Source organism: Centroberyx affinis, unplaced genomic scaffold, assembly GCF_046629955.1.
Source record: "Centroberyx affinis isolate AG114_WGS23_722 - 3 ecotype Tasmania unplaced genomic scaffold, CSIRO-AGI_Caff_v1 ptg000425l_1, whole genome shotgun sequence".
Lineage (NCBI taxonomy): Eukaryota > Metazoa > Chordata > Actinopteri > Beryciformes > Berycidae > Centroberyx > Centroberyx affinis.
In genome coordinates, this window is record NW_027279089.1 from 1 (window position 1) to 14,496 (window position 14,496).

General features: G+C 42.8%; 2 protein-coding genes across 2 annotated transcripts; one reads left to right on the plus strand and one right to left on the minus strand.

Moving 5' to 3' along the window:
* Nucleotides 1-36: 36 nt before the first annotated feature.
* On the minus strand, nt 37-2,611 carry LOC139641999 (septin-5-like; the record flags this gene model as incomplete). The annotated part of the gene is made up of 5 exons (XM_071516684.1): nt 2,569-2,611; nt 2,350-2,360; nt 455-545; nt 278-364; nt 37-160 (listed from the first exon to the last, which is right to left on the minus strand). Coding segments are annotated over exons 1-5 (356 nt in total), but the record flags the coding sequence as incomplete, so codon positions are not given.
* Nucleotides 2,612-12,674: 10,063 nt separating this feature from the next.
* On the plus strand, nt 12,675-14,372 carry cldn5b (claudin 5b). The gene has a single exon (XM_071516689.1). The coding sequence runs from the start codon at nt 12,878-12,880 to the stop codon at nt 13,523-13,525; it is 648 nt and encodes a 215-aa protein (XP_071372790.1). The 5' UTR covers nt 12,675-12,877; the 3' UTR covers nt 13,526-14,372.
* The last annotated feature ends 124 nt before the right edge of the window (nt 14,373-14,496 follow it).

The window sequence follows — 14,496 nt, forward strand, 5'->3', positions numbered from 1 at the left end:
CAACAGTAAAACACACACACACACACACACACTTACCACTCAGTGTTGTTGACAGCATCTCCAAAGCCTGGCGTATCCACAATAGTAAGCTTCAGCTTCACCCCCTTCTCCTCAATGTCCACTGTGTGCTTAGTGATCTCCACTGTCTGGCTGATGCGCTCTTTAGGAACAGACACATCACAGAGATAATGTATGCCTCTCAACACTGGCTCACAGTCTCAGCTGTGATTACAGACACAAGAGTGAGGATACAGAGACTTATTGGTCGGTGACTCACCCTCTGCATTGAGCAGTTTTCTGTCTTTATGGAGATCTGTGAGGAACAGGCTGTTCACCAGTGTTGATTTACCCAGGCCAGACTCGCCTGTAATACACCCACACACACACATACACACATTTTCATTATTGTTTTCATGCTTTTCGTAAGAAATATTGTCCCGTCTGTGATTCCCACCTGCCACCATGAGGGTGAAGTCGAATCCCTTCTTCACTGACTTCCGGTGCACCTGGTTGGGCAGCGTTGCAAAACCGACGTACTCTTTCTCCTAGAATCAAACACACACACACACACATACATCAGGAATTCAAGTCAGTGCCATAAAATGTCATGGAGAGGCATCACGGCTGGCCCGAGGCTGTCGGGTCTCGGCTCTATACGCTCTTGCATGGTAGCCGTGTTAGTAGGACATTCCCATGATTCCTTTCATGTTTTATTGAAGTGGCGAGGAGTGGGGGGGGGGGGGGGGGGGGGTTGGGGGCGCCAGAGAGACGGAGAGGATGCCCCGAGCTCCTCCGAGTGTTTTGTAATACACTGTGACAGGCGGCCGCGGGCGGGAGGGGGGAGGGGGAGGGGGAGAGGCGTACATGATGGAGAGGAAGTAGAGCTGAAAAAAAAAAAAACTATGAAAAAATAATAATAATAATGCAATGGAACAAAATTGAGTTAGGTTATATCCCAGTAAGTCCAGACTCACTGTAATCACTGTGGTCCTCTCATCGTGTATAATCCTGCATTAGTGCTGCAGGGTTTTCCATACAGAATTCCTCTTGGGGATGTGGCAGAAGTGCAGGTCAAGTGCAGCGGGCCTTTAACACTAAATCTACTGCAGCCTATTAGTCCATTAGCTCGAGTACCAAAGGAGTCTTCAAGAGAGGAATGATGACTAACTGCCTCCAGCGAGCTGTGTGTGTATGTGTGTGTATGTGTGTGTGTCTTTCTGTAGGTATTGCTTACATATTGACATGCTCTCTGTGGATGCTCTTGCAAGTCACACCCACACACAAACACAAAAATACACTCAGACTGCAGGATATGGCCGTACTGTATCTCCATCCACTGCTCTGAATTATAGTCTCTGCTCTGCCACACAGTTCTGCCTGAGATTATATTAAAAAAAAAGTCAGAATTGAGTAAAGGCAAATGATAAAACTCTGGTGGGACAGCTAAAGATATATGTTATGACAAAGACCTTGATCATAGTCAAGACAGTGGAGAGGCATGTGAGGCATCCATGGGTATCTTGCTTGAAGATACTGGGGACTACTCAGTGTGTGTGTGTGTGTGTGTGTGTGTGTGTGTGTGTGTGTCTGACTTAACACCACTGAATCTCCAAGAAGAGATGAGAATCTGTGGCTGAAACAAGTCCATGCCAATAGTTGCTATGGTGATATTAGGCGAGGGGGGGGGGGGGGGGTAACACATCCCAGTGCCAAATTCTTAGATCATTTTCCCATCCAGGGTGTTTTGTTGTTAATTAATTATGGGCCGTCAGTCTTCTTTGTACACAGATCCTGAGCACTGTAAGGGAAATGGATACAGACAAGTGAAACTGTCTCATAGCAGATTATGAGGAACAGTTTGACAGTTTGATGCATGGCTGGTCAACTGATTATTATTTACTGATTCATGGCAAATTATCTGAATTTAGCTCAAATGTCAAAATCAGTTTTTTTTCATTAATCATGGGCAGTCAGCCTTTGATACAGACAAATGAGCATGAGGATTAATGTGATGAATAAATGGTCAACTATTTGGTCAAATATTTCATTTATGGAAATGAATGGGGATATAGACACCTCGGCGCAGGACTGGCATGAGGTCCTATACTATGTGTGTTTATTGAAACACACACAGTCCAAGTGTGCAGAGGCTGACATCACTGACCCGCGTGACATCAGCCTGCCGCGGGATGCGGCCAAAACAAAGAGCAGCACATGTCCTAAAATACGCTGAAGTGCTCCTATCATCCCGACTGTGATTCTTTCATTACGGGGAAACGAGAACCAGCACCCCCCCCCCCCCCCCCCCCCACCACCCCCTTTACTGAAGCTGCATTACGAGTTCCTTACCTCTCCATCATCTGAGTCATGAAAGCCACATTCCAAGAGACACCAGTCCGTTAGAGATGAGCGCCGTTCCACACACCCGACGATGCCCGAGAGGAGAGCATCCGAAGAAAGAGCACAATATGCATTTGTGGAAAAAAAAAAAATACAAATACATGGCTATTCATAAATGCGTAATTAGTCTACCAGCTGTGAAACATCATATCGCGTGAAGGCGCTTACCTGACCGGAGCGCGCGGCTCCTGTACCTGCTGTTGGCCGTCATCTTGGGAACAGCTGGAGGAATACGCGTCCAAACTGGGTTAAAGGGGCGGGTCCGTGCCGGTCCCTTTAATAAAGGCTCGATTTTGCCTCCAGCACGGGAAGATGGATAGACCAATATACCGCCTGTATGTGTGGAAACTAATCTATCACTGATTTGAACTGACAATAAAATGTTATTTTATTCGATAAGGTCATTTTATAGGCTACAATATATGATCTCTCAGTCTACTGTTTTTTCCCCCAACATATTTTTAGTGTGAAAACATGTTGGCTTGCAGTTCACGTGAAAAGCCAGGCAGAGGCAGCACAGCCCTCTTCCTGCAGTATTCTACAGCAGTGGTTCCCAAAACGGGGTCCGGGGACCCCCGGAGGTCCTTCAGGGGGTCTGAGGGGGTCTCAATGGGCGTCAGTTGAATATGGCAAGATATGGACTAAATTACTAAAGGAGTCCAAATTTGATCTAGCTTTCTAGCTCCAGCTTTCTACCAGTTATAATCATTATCACTTAATTGAGGTCAAAGATCAAGTCAAAAATGGAAAAATGTATTTCCCCATAAGCTATTTTACAATGGACTTTGGGGGTCCATAGGAAAATATGAAAGGGTTTCATTTTTGTTTTGTTTAATTTAGAGGTTATAGCAGCATAATGACAGACAGTGTGACAAAATCCACAGAAATGTTTTTTGTTTTTTTTCTGATCAGATTGTTTCACTCTTTCCATTGCTAGCACAGGCCATCCTGCTCTAGATAATATCTAATGATATGAATCATTTCTCGCTCTAATATCAAAATGTTCCAAAACCTCTCTGCTCTACAGCATGGATCTGACTCTTCATGGTGTTGCCTGGAGTACAGTTGCTAAAAATAACATGCTAAAGTGGCATTATAAATTACAATCTTCCTATTGCTGAGGCTGAGCCAAGAAACACTGTTTAATCTGGTATAGTCATGGAAGTACAGATAAAGGACCAGTGGAACCTATGAAATAAATCACTAAGCTATAAAATAAATGTCATCTTTATGGTCTTTCATTACCCTTTCATAAGTAAAAAATATCATTTATTTATACTGACCTGATTGCAGAGGTAATAATATAGTTCGATAAAAGAAAGTGCCAACAGTCTGATCAATTTCATGCAAGGGTTTATTTATTTGTCGAACAGCATCAAAGTAGCAGTGACCCTGCTTTACATAAGAACCACACACACACACACACACACACACACACACACACACGTGTCATCATACCCTCACACATCTCAATATAGATATCCTGGTACTGTTTTTGAGGAAAATATCTAACAACAATGCAGTATTGTGTGAAGCTGTGTGGGATGAGCAGCACTTTAAGTGAATTTGACTCTGCTGGCATCAAACCTGCAATGATAGACAAACACAATGTCTTGAAACCATGCATTTCCCCTAGTCTATGCATCTCCATTTGAATTATCCAGTATTCTTAATAAATTTAAAGTGGACTTTGAAGCTTCACATGAAATCTGCAGCTAATCCAATGGGTGACCTACTACACAACTCCATAGTAAACAGTTACTTCCTTGCCACAAGCCAGCAGCTGTCACACAGCCAGTGACTGCCTAAAACGTGCCAATTATTTTCCCTGTATCCTGTCGGTCAATTACCTGCTAATTAATCAACCGACCGGCCAGACGAGCCTCAGCGGTCAGTGACAGTGAGCGATTCAAACACACAACAGCAGGACAATGCAGGATGGAGGCGTGAGGTTGGTGGTGAGATTTGGCGCTCCGGGACTGACAGCTACCTGAGGAGGGGAGGAGACAGCGGGGGGGAACAATGATGGGAACCGTGGGGCTGTAGGCGGGAGCAGGGTGCCATAACGGACTGTTGTTTCCTGTGCTCGCACACAGGCTACATGGGTGGGTGGGTGGGGGGTGGTGGGGGGGATCAGACAATGAGTAGCCTTCCCTCCCCACCACCGCCGAAACAGAAATGATTTCTTCTGCTCTGACGGACACCCGGACCACACTGACCTCTACCTTCAGTCATGCACATGGACACACACAAGTAAAAATAAAGAGTAGATAAGTGATTCTCAACCTTTTTCGTATCAAGGACCCCTAATTTAGTAAAAATTAAGGCCACACACCCCCATTTGTTGAGATTTTATCTCTCGGACCCAAATCTGAGAATATCAGTATTGTCAGATATGATTTTGTCCAGAACTCCATGACTGTCTGTATTGTAGGTAGAGAGATAACAGAGAAACTATGATCAGAACAGTCATTCTTCTACATTCTCTAGTTATATTAACTTCTTGTAAATTAAATGATGGTGAAGTTTAACAATTCATCCATTTGCTGGGGACCCCCTGGAACCCCCTCAAGGACCACTGGTGGTCCCCGGACCCCACGTTGAGAACCACTGCAGTAGATCATTCTCAGTTTCTTGCAAAATGTGATGCCAAGAAGGTGTACATGTGGAATAAGCATCATTTTTGTTATTTGCCAACTGAATATTAGAGGTAGATCAAAGAAAACACGGCTTTGATTGTTATTTCGTGCACAATCCTCATTGTTCCTTTTGCACTCTAATAAAGATCGCATGAGGAAGTGGCACAGGCTGTGATTTTTCAGTCAGAGACAATAATGGATTGCACAGCTGTATTCAAATCCACATTTCCGGTTTTTCCTCAGGTTCACATGAAACACAGCACAGTCAAACGCCAATCAAAAGCCACAATTCTAACAGACAGAAAAGCAGATTTTTTTTATCAAGCAGAAAAAGGCAATATAACGAGACTAAGTGCACACTGCAGAAAACGTCCGTCTTAACAAGTTATTTAGCCTTTATTAGCCTTTAAATCTTATTTTTCTTCAACCCAAGAGCGAAATTCTACCAGTGAGGTGAGATAACTCCACTTGTTTCAAATGCAGTTTCAATTCTTTCAGGAATTTTCTAGAAATGAGTGTCAGTATCTTGAAAGTCAGAATGATAGTGGAGTCAGAATAAGGCAGATCTTTCAAGAAAATGACACTTGATTCTACAAAATTCTTGAAACAAGCTGATTTGTATTGTAAACAAGTGAAATGATCTTACCCCACTGGCAGATTTGTGCACTTATTTGAAGAAAATTACGAATTAAAGACTCAATAATAGACTAAATGACTTGTTAAGATGGAGAGTTTTTACAGTGCAGTTGTGCAAAAGACATGTTGCTTTATTTTAGTCGATTTGTACAATAGACTGTACAGATAGACACTAGTCCAGATGTGATCATATTAATGCTTGTACAACATTCATTGGACAAAGGTATTCACAGCTTCTAATCTTACTACTAGGAATCAACCGTGATTCCTGGTAAGAGTCCATTATTAGGAGATGCCCCTCTTACTTCACAAGCCCCTCTTTGTTCTTGCAAAAATGGCTCTTCGAGGAATAATTGCTCTTTGAACCATTTTCTTGCTCTCTCTCTCTCTGTGTGCTTGCATGCTTGTGCTTGAGTGGGTAAGCAAGCATGTGTGCAAGAAGCATGTACATGTGCACCGTGAGCCCATGTGAGAATATCAGTGTGTGTGTGTGTGAGTGTTTCCTCCCCACAGACAGAGATGTAGCCCACGGCCACACAATGACTTCAGCTATAGGAAACGGGCTAACTCAGGAAGGCTGGGCCTCTGGACCACGCCGCCTCACAATAGACCATCACATGTGCTCCAGGGTGACTCCTAAGCTGCTGTAGGCCGCGCTACCTCACCGGAGGAAATGCTTATTGTTCTGAACGAGCCTTTTCTCCTTTTCCCTGGTAGAGGGACAATAGAAGGAGAGGAGGGGAGGGGGATAGATAGAAAGAGAAGGAAAACATTCTGCTTATTTATTTATTTTTTTGCACAGACAGAGGAACGACCAAGAGAATGCGAAGTAATGTTGGTGTTGGTTAATCATTATAAGCATTTGTTCCCAGCAGAGTGTCTGAGAAGTTCTGTTCCCGATCTTCTCCAAATACAATATGTGGGTCAAATAGCGAGGGATAAACAAGATGGAGGGGGCAGCAGAGAAGAGATAGCTAGGTTATTCATTATCCACTTATGTCACGCCATCGTTTCATGACTTCCAGGAGGTTCCAAAAAAAAATTGTTACGCGATATGACTGAAAGACGGAGGGAAAGAGAGGTGAAGGCAACGGAATAGAAAGAGAAACGAGAGGAAAGGCTCGCTTTGTGCGGTATAGGCCCTAATTGTGCTATCTCTCTGATTGCGCTCAGCGGAGACAGGAAACGGTGCTGTTACACGCAGGAAATGAGCTGATGGGGCGAGATAAGGCAGGAAAATGGCTCCGGAAATCAAAACAAGCCCATGCAGATGCAGCTGGAGGACAGCAGAGAGCGGTTTTGTTAAGACCAGTAAGACAGAGTTCTCCTGACCAGCAAATGATCACTTCATCTTTCAGGATACGCATTTTGATGAGTAAATTATGCAGTTCGTTATGATGGACAGAACTGGCTCATAAGGGAACTTAGAACAGGTTATAAATATGCTGAGATTCAAACACAATTTCTATCTGTCCTTCCCAGGAAGCACAGCACATTAGCCTGATTGCTGTCAGCTTCACCTCAAAAGTCTCAACCAGTGGCTTAGGGGAGAGCTCCATGCAAACTGGCATTGTATGAGAAGATGAAGAAGTCAAGGAAGAATTGGGCTAGAAATTGGCACCAGCTTAAGACCTGACCTGGTATTGTGGTCCTAGCTCAACAACTCTGTTTACTTTATAAAACTCACTCTGGTATAAGAAGATACGTTAGATGACCATACAGGCAGATAAAGAAGCAGGAAAAGGAGACCGGATGTGGTTGAAAGTATGAAAAAAAAAAAACATCTAATCTAGTACAGAAGTCATAGCAGAAGTGGGTAGTCATACACTGTTCACAGCTCCTGGTGTAATTATTATTTTTGCAATATGTAGTTATTTTTTGACACAGTATAGTTAAAGACCTTCTGAGTAGGCTGCTTCAAGCCAGAAAAGCCCATTAACCTACTGCTGATATTGAGGATGTCTACACTTAAGACTATAGGAAACCAGGTCTTCACTGTCAGAGCAGCTACTCTTTGCATTGCGCTCCCCAAGGAGTGCAGACTGGGAGAATCGGTGTCATCTTTTAAATCACTTTTTAGACCTATTTCAGCAGACATTTTTTATGTAACGATATTTTTCTTTCCACTATTGTTTATTTGCTTTGGTAGGTGTCCTCTTCTTTCCTTATGAAAATGTTAACTTATTTTCTGTATCTTTTGTTTGCCCTGATTGTGAGGCACTTCATAAACTTTATTGAAGAAATGTGCTATGTATATATACAGTATATAGCACATTTCTTCAATAAAGTTTATGAATCAGGACAAACAGGACAAACAAAAGATACAGAAAATAAGTTAACATTGTCATAAGGAAAGAAGAGGACACCTAAAAAAAAAATATAAAAAAATATATTTTTCTCCATATTTAACAAAAAAGTAATGGGAGATTTTCCAGTAATCCGTAATTTTGTGTCTTAATATGATAAAATGTCAGTATTGGATAGGAAAATCCTTTGTGTTATTATCCACTAAATGGCAGTGTCTTCATAGTGAAAGAGAAAGAAATGAGTGGCTGGCTTCACACCAGGTGACTGGTATGGGCTCTGATCACCTATTGTGCTCTGAAGAGCAATCTAAAATGCCATAAATCAGTCACTTCCTTTGTTTGTAATAACAGGTTGAATTAGTCATCAAAAGGAAGTGAAGGCATAGTGGACATCAAAGGCTCGGTATCATGGGGGACCCATCACGTATCAGGGCTGATCGATGACTTTCTCGCTCTAGGATTTCCTCCACTCTGAGTCAACAGCGTGTTTATACTATAACCCTGCCTCTGTGACCGGCTCTGGCTGGTTAGAGGCAACTGTGCAGAGTGTATGACACATGCTGCAAGCCTTTGCCACTGTCATCCTCTTTCAAGTGAACACGTCTACTGCCATGGGTGGAAGTAACGGAGTACGTTTACTCTGGTGACTGTAACTGAGCTTTTTGTGCTACATTATCGTATCGAATCGTATTCATTGGAGTGCAAATTGTATAATTTCATAATTTTTTTATTCTATGTACATTGACTATATCATTTCTGCACTGTTTTTATTTTTATTTCTATTTTGATTTTTATTAACTTATTACCTTCCCCGAACTTGTTCTGCTATTGTGCTATTGCACTGTACATTGCTGCTGTGACACCCGGATTTCCCTATAGGGGATCAATAAAGTGCATCTTATCTTATCTTATCTTAAGTAGAATTTTGCTCCAGTAATTTCACTTCTACTAAAGTCAAATTTCAGCAAAGAATAGGATACACTGGTACTCTTTCCATTCCTGTCCATAGCCACAACCCAGACCTGACATCACACACCGAAAGAACACTAAAGCGCACTAAAAGAACGTCTATAACTCTCTCAAAAAGGATGAGTCATTTTCAGCACATCAGTGAATGTTGTTTGAGACAAAGCAATACTCAAGTGTGTTATAACTGCACTTGCAAGACGTGTGTTGTGTTGAAAACAGTAACAGAAGATGTGTTAGTCATGGACACTAAAAAAATAACACATCCTTCATAAGAGTGAAGGGTTACCTGTGGGCATAACCTTGGATGATCTGTCTAGTATGACGAGAGAGATCAGAGAGGCCCCACACACACACACACACACACACACACACACTGGCCTACCAACACCCAAGACAAACATTAAAGACATCTCTGAACACGACCGCAAAGGACACGTGCCAAATATTGATCCCGGACAAACGCACGCAACGACAAGTGCCAAGGCCTTTACGCGTCTGCAAGTGCCAAACGCACACGGCAGGTGACATTTCAACGCGTATAATAAAACGACTTAATGTGGAAAAGGAGGAGGGGAATATTCCCTGCAGTTCGGAGAACAATGGAGGAGAAGGGAAGTGATAAGAGACAGGACATCCTAGCGCTGCTCCATCTCAGCCACCCCCCTCCCTGGGTAGGACGTCACCTGGCAGCCCTGCCTCTGCCACTCATCTTCACATAAAGCAAAACTCGTGAAGAAGAAACACTAAATATCCATTAGAATATAATAATAACACACATGGAAATAAGTTCAAGTTAAAAACCTAAAAGATGTGAATTGCTCTCTCAAAGGCTCACAATAGTGGGAGTTTAACTAATTTCTGGAATTTGTATCAGAAATGTTCATTAAGACTTTTAGCCGTTTGTTTCCTTTTAAGTAACAATTTAACATAAAAAAAACCCCAAAAAACATAATGTGTGCAGGGAATTAATCTCCTTCATAGAAAAAGGACTATTATCTTCAGTGGGCATTTCAGTCATAAGACTTTAATAAATCCATATAGAATCTGTGTGTTCAGTGTTCAATTTAAATTTCTCTACAAACTTGAAAATACTTTACATAATCTCAAATATGCCATGCTATTATCCAACGTGTTTTACTGTAACATGAGTTAGAAAAGAAATATCATGATGTTCTCAATCCACTATAGTACCAAAAATAACCAAAAATGTTTTGACAAGTTAATTTCTTTCCGATGTTAACTGAACAAGTTGCTTTATTTAATTTATGGGGAGGAATGACTATTGACCAACAATCACAAATATGTCAACAAGTATATTCAAATATATATCATTGCAAGCAGGAGGTTAAGGGACAAGTCGCTTCAGTGAGGATGAGACAGAATAAAACCAGATTTGAGAGGAAAACCTTGTTCAAAACCCCTTAACTAAAGCCAGAGTAACACAGATTTCACATGAGACTGAGGAGTCCAAGTGGCACCAAGAGCACTTTTTTTTGTAAAATGGTTATTTTGCAATTTGTATATCTTCACATAATTTGCTAGAATTTTCTTTCCATTTCAATTAAATGCCCTTTGGAATCATTTTACAGCAGAACTGAACACCGGCATATAAAGAATGAGTGAGAGGGGGTTGGATTTTTTTTTTTTTTGGGGCAACTATAAACACTCGGCCATTGAAAGAGAAGAGGAAGCATCTGGCCCACTGAGGACACACAGTGGGCCACTAACACACACACACATGCGCACGCACACACACACTGTTGTTTTCATCATGGCTTTCATTCTTTATGTATGTAATGTAATTAAGTTTGCAGTTCGAGTGTTACTGAACACACAGGAACACACAACGTTTTGCATGACCCACTCACCTACTACTTGACATCACATCCTATTATTCTTATTGTGTGTATGTGAGCATGTGTGTGTGTGTGTGTGTCCAATACCCAAATCTCACATACACACATTAATGGGATTTCCAGAAGGAGAGCTGATTGTGTTTTGTAGAAGGAATGTTGTTTGTCAGCATGTTGACAACCATGCTGGACCAACACCTGCAGCTTCTGCCTCTAATCTGCAAATGTTACTTATAATGGTCTGCATTGCATCGCATTGTCAATAACAATAATAATTTCAGGCAAAATCACGGTTGATTGCGGTAAAGAAAAATGAGTTTTCTGCATATATTATATCCAAATCGAGACAAATATTCATCCTTCGGTTCATTCCGCTCTTGTTTTGGTTCAAAGTCTTTATCTCGGTAACCCAGCTCTTCCTCCACCCTGTTTGTGTTTATCTCCGTCCAAATGGATCAGTCAGCGGGCGAAACCCTCATCTGATACCTCCGGGATCCTCCAATCCTGAGTCTATATAAGGAGATGAGTTGCGGGACAAAGTCTCATGACTAGAAGGTTTGGCTTGTCCTGAGACTGTGTTTCCTACATGGTAGCAGGGCAATTAGGTGTGGTCCGCACTGTTATCAACACGCATCACTTTCTCTGCGGTAAACACCAAAAGTGGTCAGTTCGTACACACACACACACACACATAGTGACCTCTGTGCCAGTTTCTATTTTCAGACTAGTATACAGCAGACCTTCCAGCAAGAATGTGATAATGGGTAATTCAGTTTGGGTGTATTCTAATTTCAAATTTCAAAACAACACGATCCCCGGTGACTGACTTCTGGGCCTCCTGGGTGTCTCAGCTTCTCTCATCACACTGCTGAGTTTGCATCTCCTCTCCGCTCCGTGTCGGATGTGTAAAATCACGTTAGGTTGACTCAGGTTGGAGCATATCTCGCCAGTGAGTCCACTTAAAGCACCATAACAAAAAGGGGGTTGAGGGAACGTTTCATCGACCGTCGGAATACAATGGCGTGTATCAACATGGTCGCCCTGTCCTCTGCTCTGGAGTGCATCCTGTGTGGCTCTGTGTGTGTGTGCCACAAAATATATGCTGTGAAGCTAAAAAAAAATAGGTCATAATAACAGTGGTAGCCACAGTAAAATATGTGTCAAGCATGGGCAACAAAGTTCATAAATTAATGTCGCAATTTCAAACGAACAAAGCCTTGTCCTTATTCAGCTGCTCCCTCACATGAAGGTAAACTCAGTTGTCACAGCAACACACACACACTATTGTGAACCTAGAACTGTTACCCCATTACTGTGTATCCACGTTTTGGACATATCTCACCTAACCTTTTATTCATTGTTCATCAACAATTATGTTTCCAATAGTGTGCAAATCTAACAAGAATAACACAAACGTTTTTTTCTCTCCATGTATTTAACATGTTGTTGAGCTTTCAGATATGTTCTATGTTGTCTATGTCTATGTTTTTATTCATATTTTAAACAGTGGCATCTGTATGTCCCACATCTTTTAATATGGGCTCAAATGAAGAGTTTGTAATCCTAATAAACCTCATGCAGATGTCTTTGTCTCTGCGTCAAGTCGTTAAAGCCTGCTTTTTTCCCCCCCGGTCCAACTGATTGTGAATTACAGGAAGACACCACACATCTGGTGTGTTCCTCTCTCTGTTAGCACACTGACCTCGACTGGTAAATACTCTCACAGACCCAGTGCGCGCGCTCACACACACGCGCAAAGACCCTCATTGGCTGAGACGAAGATGAATTCACCGCTGATTGGCCCAAAGTTGCTGCGCTTTGTTTTAATGTGTGTGCCCAGTAGCGTCGGTCTGGTGGTCCCATAAATGACAAGCCACGCAGCGGACAGACTCAGTGAATAAGGGCGACACTGAAGACACCGAAGACCTGCACACAGCATCTGGTCACCATCACTAGGCCGCCTGTGCCAATATTTCAAGACAAGGCAGCTGACTAAAGGGAAGAAAATACCAAGATAAGACACTCTGAAATTCTTATTCTAAGGAAGGAGTATCAGAAAAATTAAAAAGTAACCATGCTGTCTGCGTGTTTGGAGTTCGTCGGCTTGGCGCTGTGCGTCACGGGGTCGCTGCTGGTGATGGTCGCCTGCGGGCTGCCGATGTGGAAGGTGACCGCTTTCATCGACTCCAACATAGTGGTGGCACAGACCATCTGGGACGGGCTGTGGATGTCCTGCGTGGTGCAGAGCACGGGGCAGATGCAGTGTAAAGTCCACGACTCGGTCCTGGCCCTCGCCCAGGACCTGCAGACGGCCCGCGCCCTGACGGTGATCTCCGCCGTGCTGGGGGTCGCAGCCCTGTCCGTGACCATCGCCGGGGCGCAGTGCACCAACTGCATCAAGGATGAATCTATCAAGGCTAAAGTGGTCAACGCCGGAGGGGTCATCTACATCATCAGCGCGCTTTTCGTGCTGGTTCCTCTCTGCTGGTTGGCCAACAACATCATAGTGGACTTCCACAACCCGCAGGTGCCTCCGTCCAAGAAGCGGGAGATAGGGGCGGCTATCTACATCGGCTGGGCGGCCACGGCGCTGCTGCTCCTCGGCGGGACCCTGCTGTGCTGCTCCTGTCCAGAGGGGGTCAGGAGCGCCTATCCCATCAAATACGCTCCCACCAAGACAATCACAGTCAACGGGGACTTTGACAAGAAACATTATGTATAGAGTGTTTGTTCTCGGACATTTGTTTTTGCGCAGAGGCATCACCAACATTTCAGCCAATCTACTAATAATGTGTGCCAAAAGCCACCATGTCGTACCTATTCATTTCTCGGTAACACTTTACTTGAAGTGGTGCTCATAAGGCATTATAAGGCATCATTAACGCATTGTAAGCACATCGTAAAGTCTAGGATAATTATTATAAATCAGAGAATGATATGATAAACACTGCAAAAATAAGGGGTTGAATACTTCATGCGGCAATTTTATGGAAAATGACATTGAAATGAATGTAATTTTCTTATGTTTGCCTACGCAGTTCATCTATGCTTCTAATGGGTTTATAATCTGCTTGTAATGCATCACTGCATTTCAAGTAAAGTGCTGCAGCAAAGAGGTTTGGTAATGAGCAAATCCAACGCTTCATTGAATGCAAACACTTCAGAATGTCAGATACTGATATCTGTTGCCTATGAGTGTATCATTTCATTTCTTTTATGGTAATTGTGTCTCAGTTTTACATGAATGACGCTGTGGCTGTGTTTAAGCCATTGTCTACTCGGGTCAAGTGGCGCGCCACGGTCTGCGCCCCATCTGAATAGCTGTAGAGTTTCATTGTAAATAGTCACTTTTTTTTCTGCAGGGACTCATTTTGTGTAGTGCTTATGAGATTGGTTCCCACATTGGAGAGGCCCTATGATGCAGCGGAGCCTACTCACACCAATGTGCACTCATGTTGTGATCAAAGGAGGAAATTTGCATTTGAATCCATGTATTGTATTTTGTACCAACTGTCTTCCTTTCTAGTCTTTTTGTGGGACATGCTTTTCTAATAAAGGGAAAACAACTATTTAATTGTCTGTCTGTCACATTTGTAGCCACTTGCTCATTATTACATGAGTGATGTCTATGGACTAAAGCAAAAACAAAGCCTTTTTATTCAGAGAAGACACTCACACACACACACACACGTG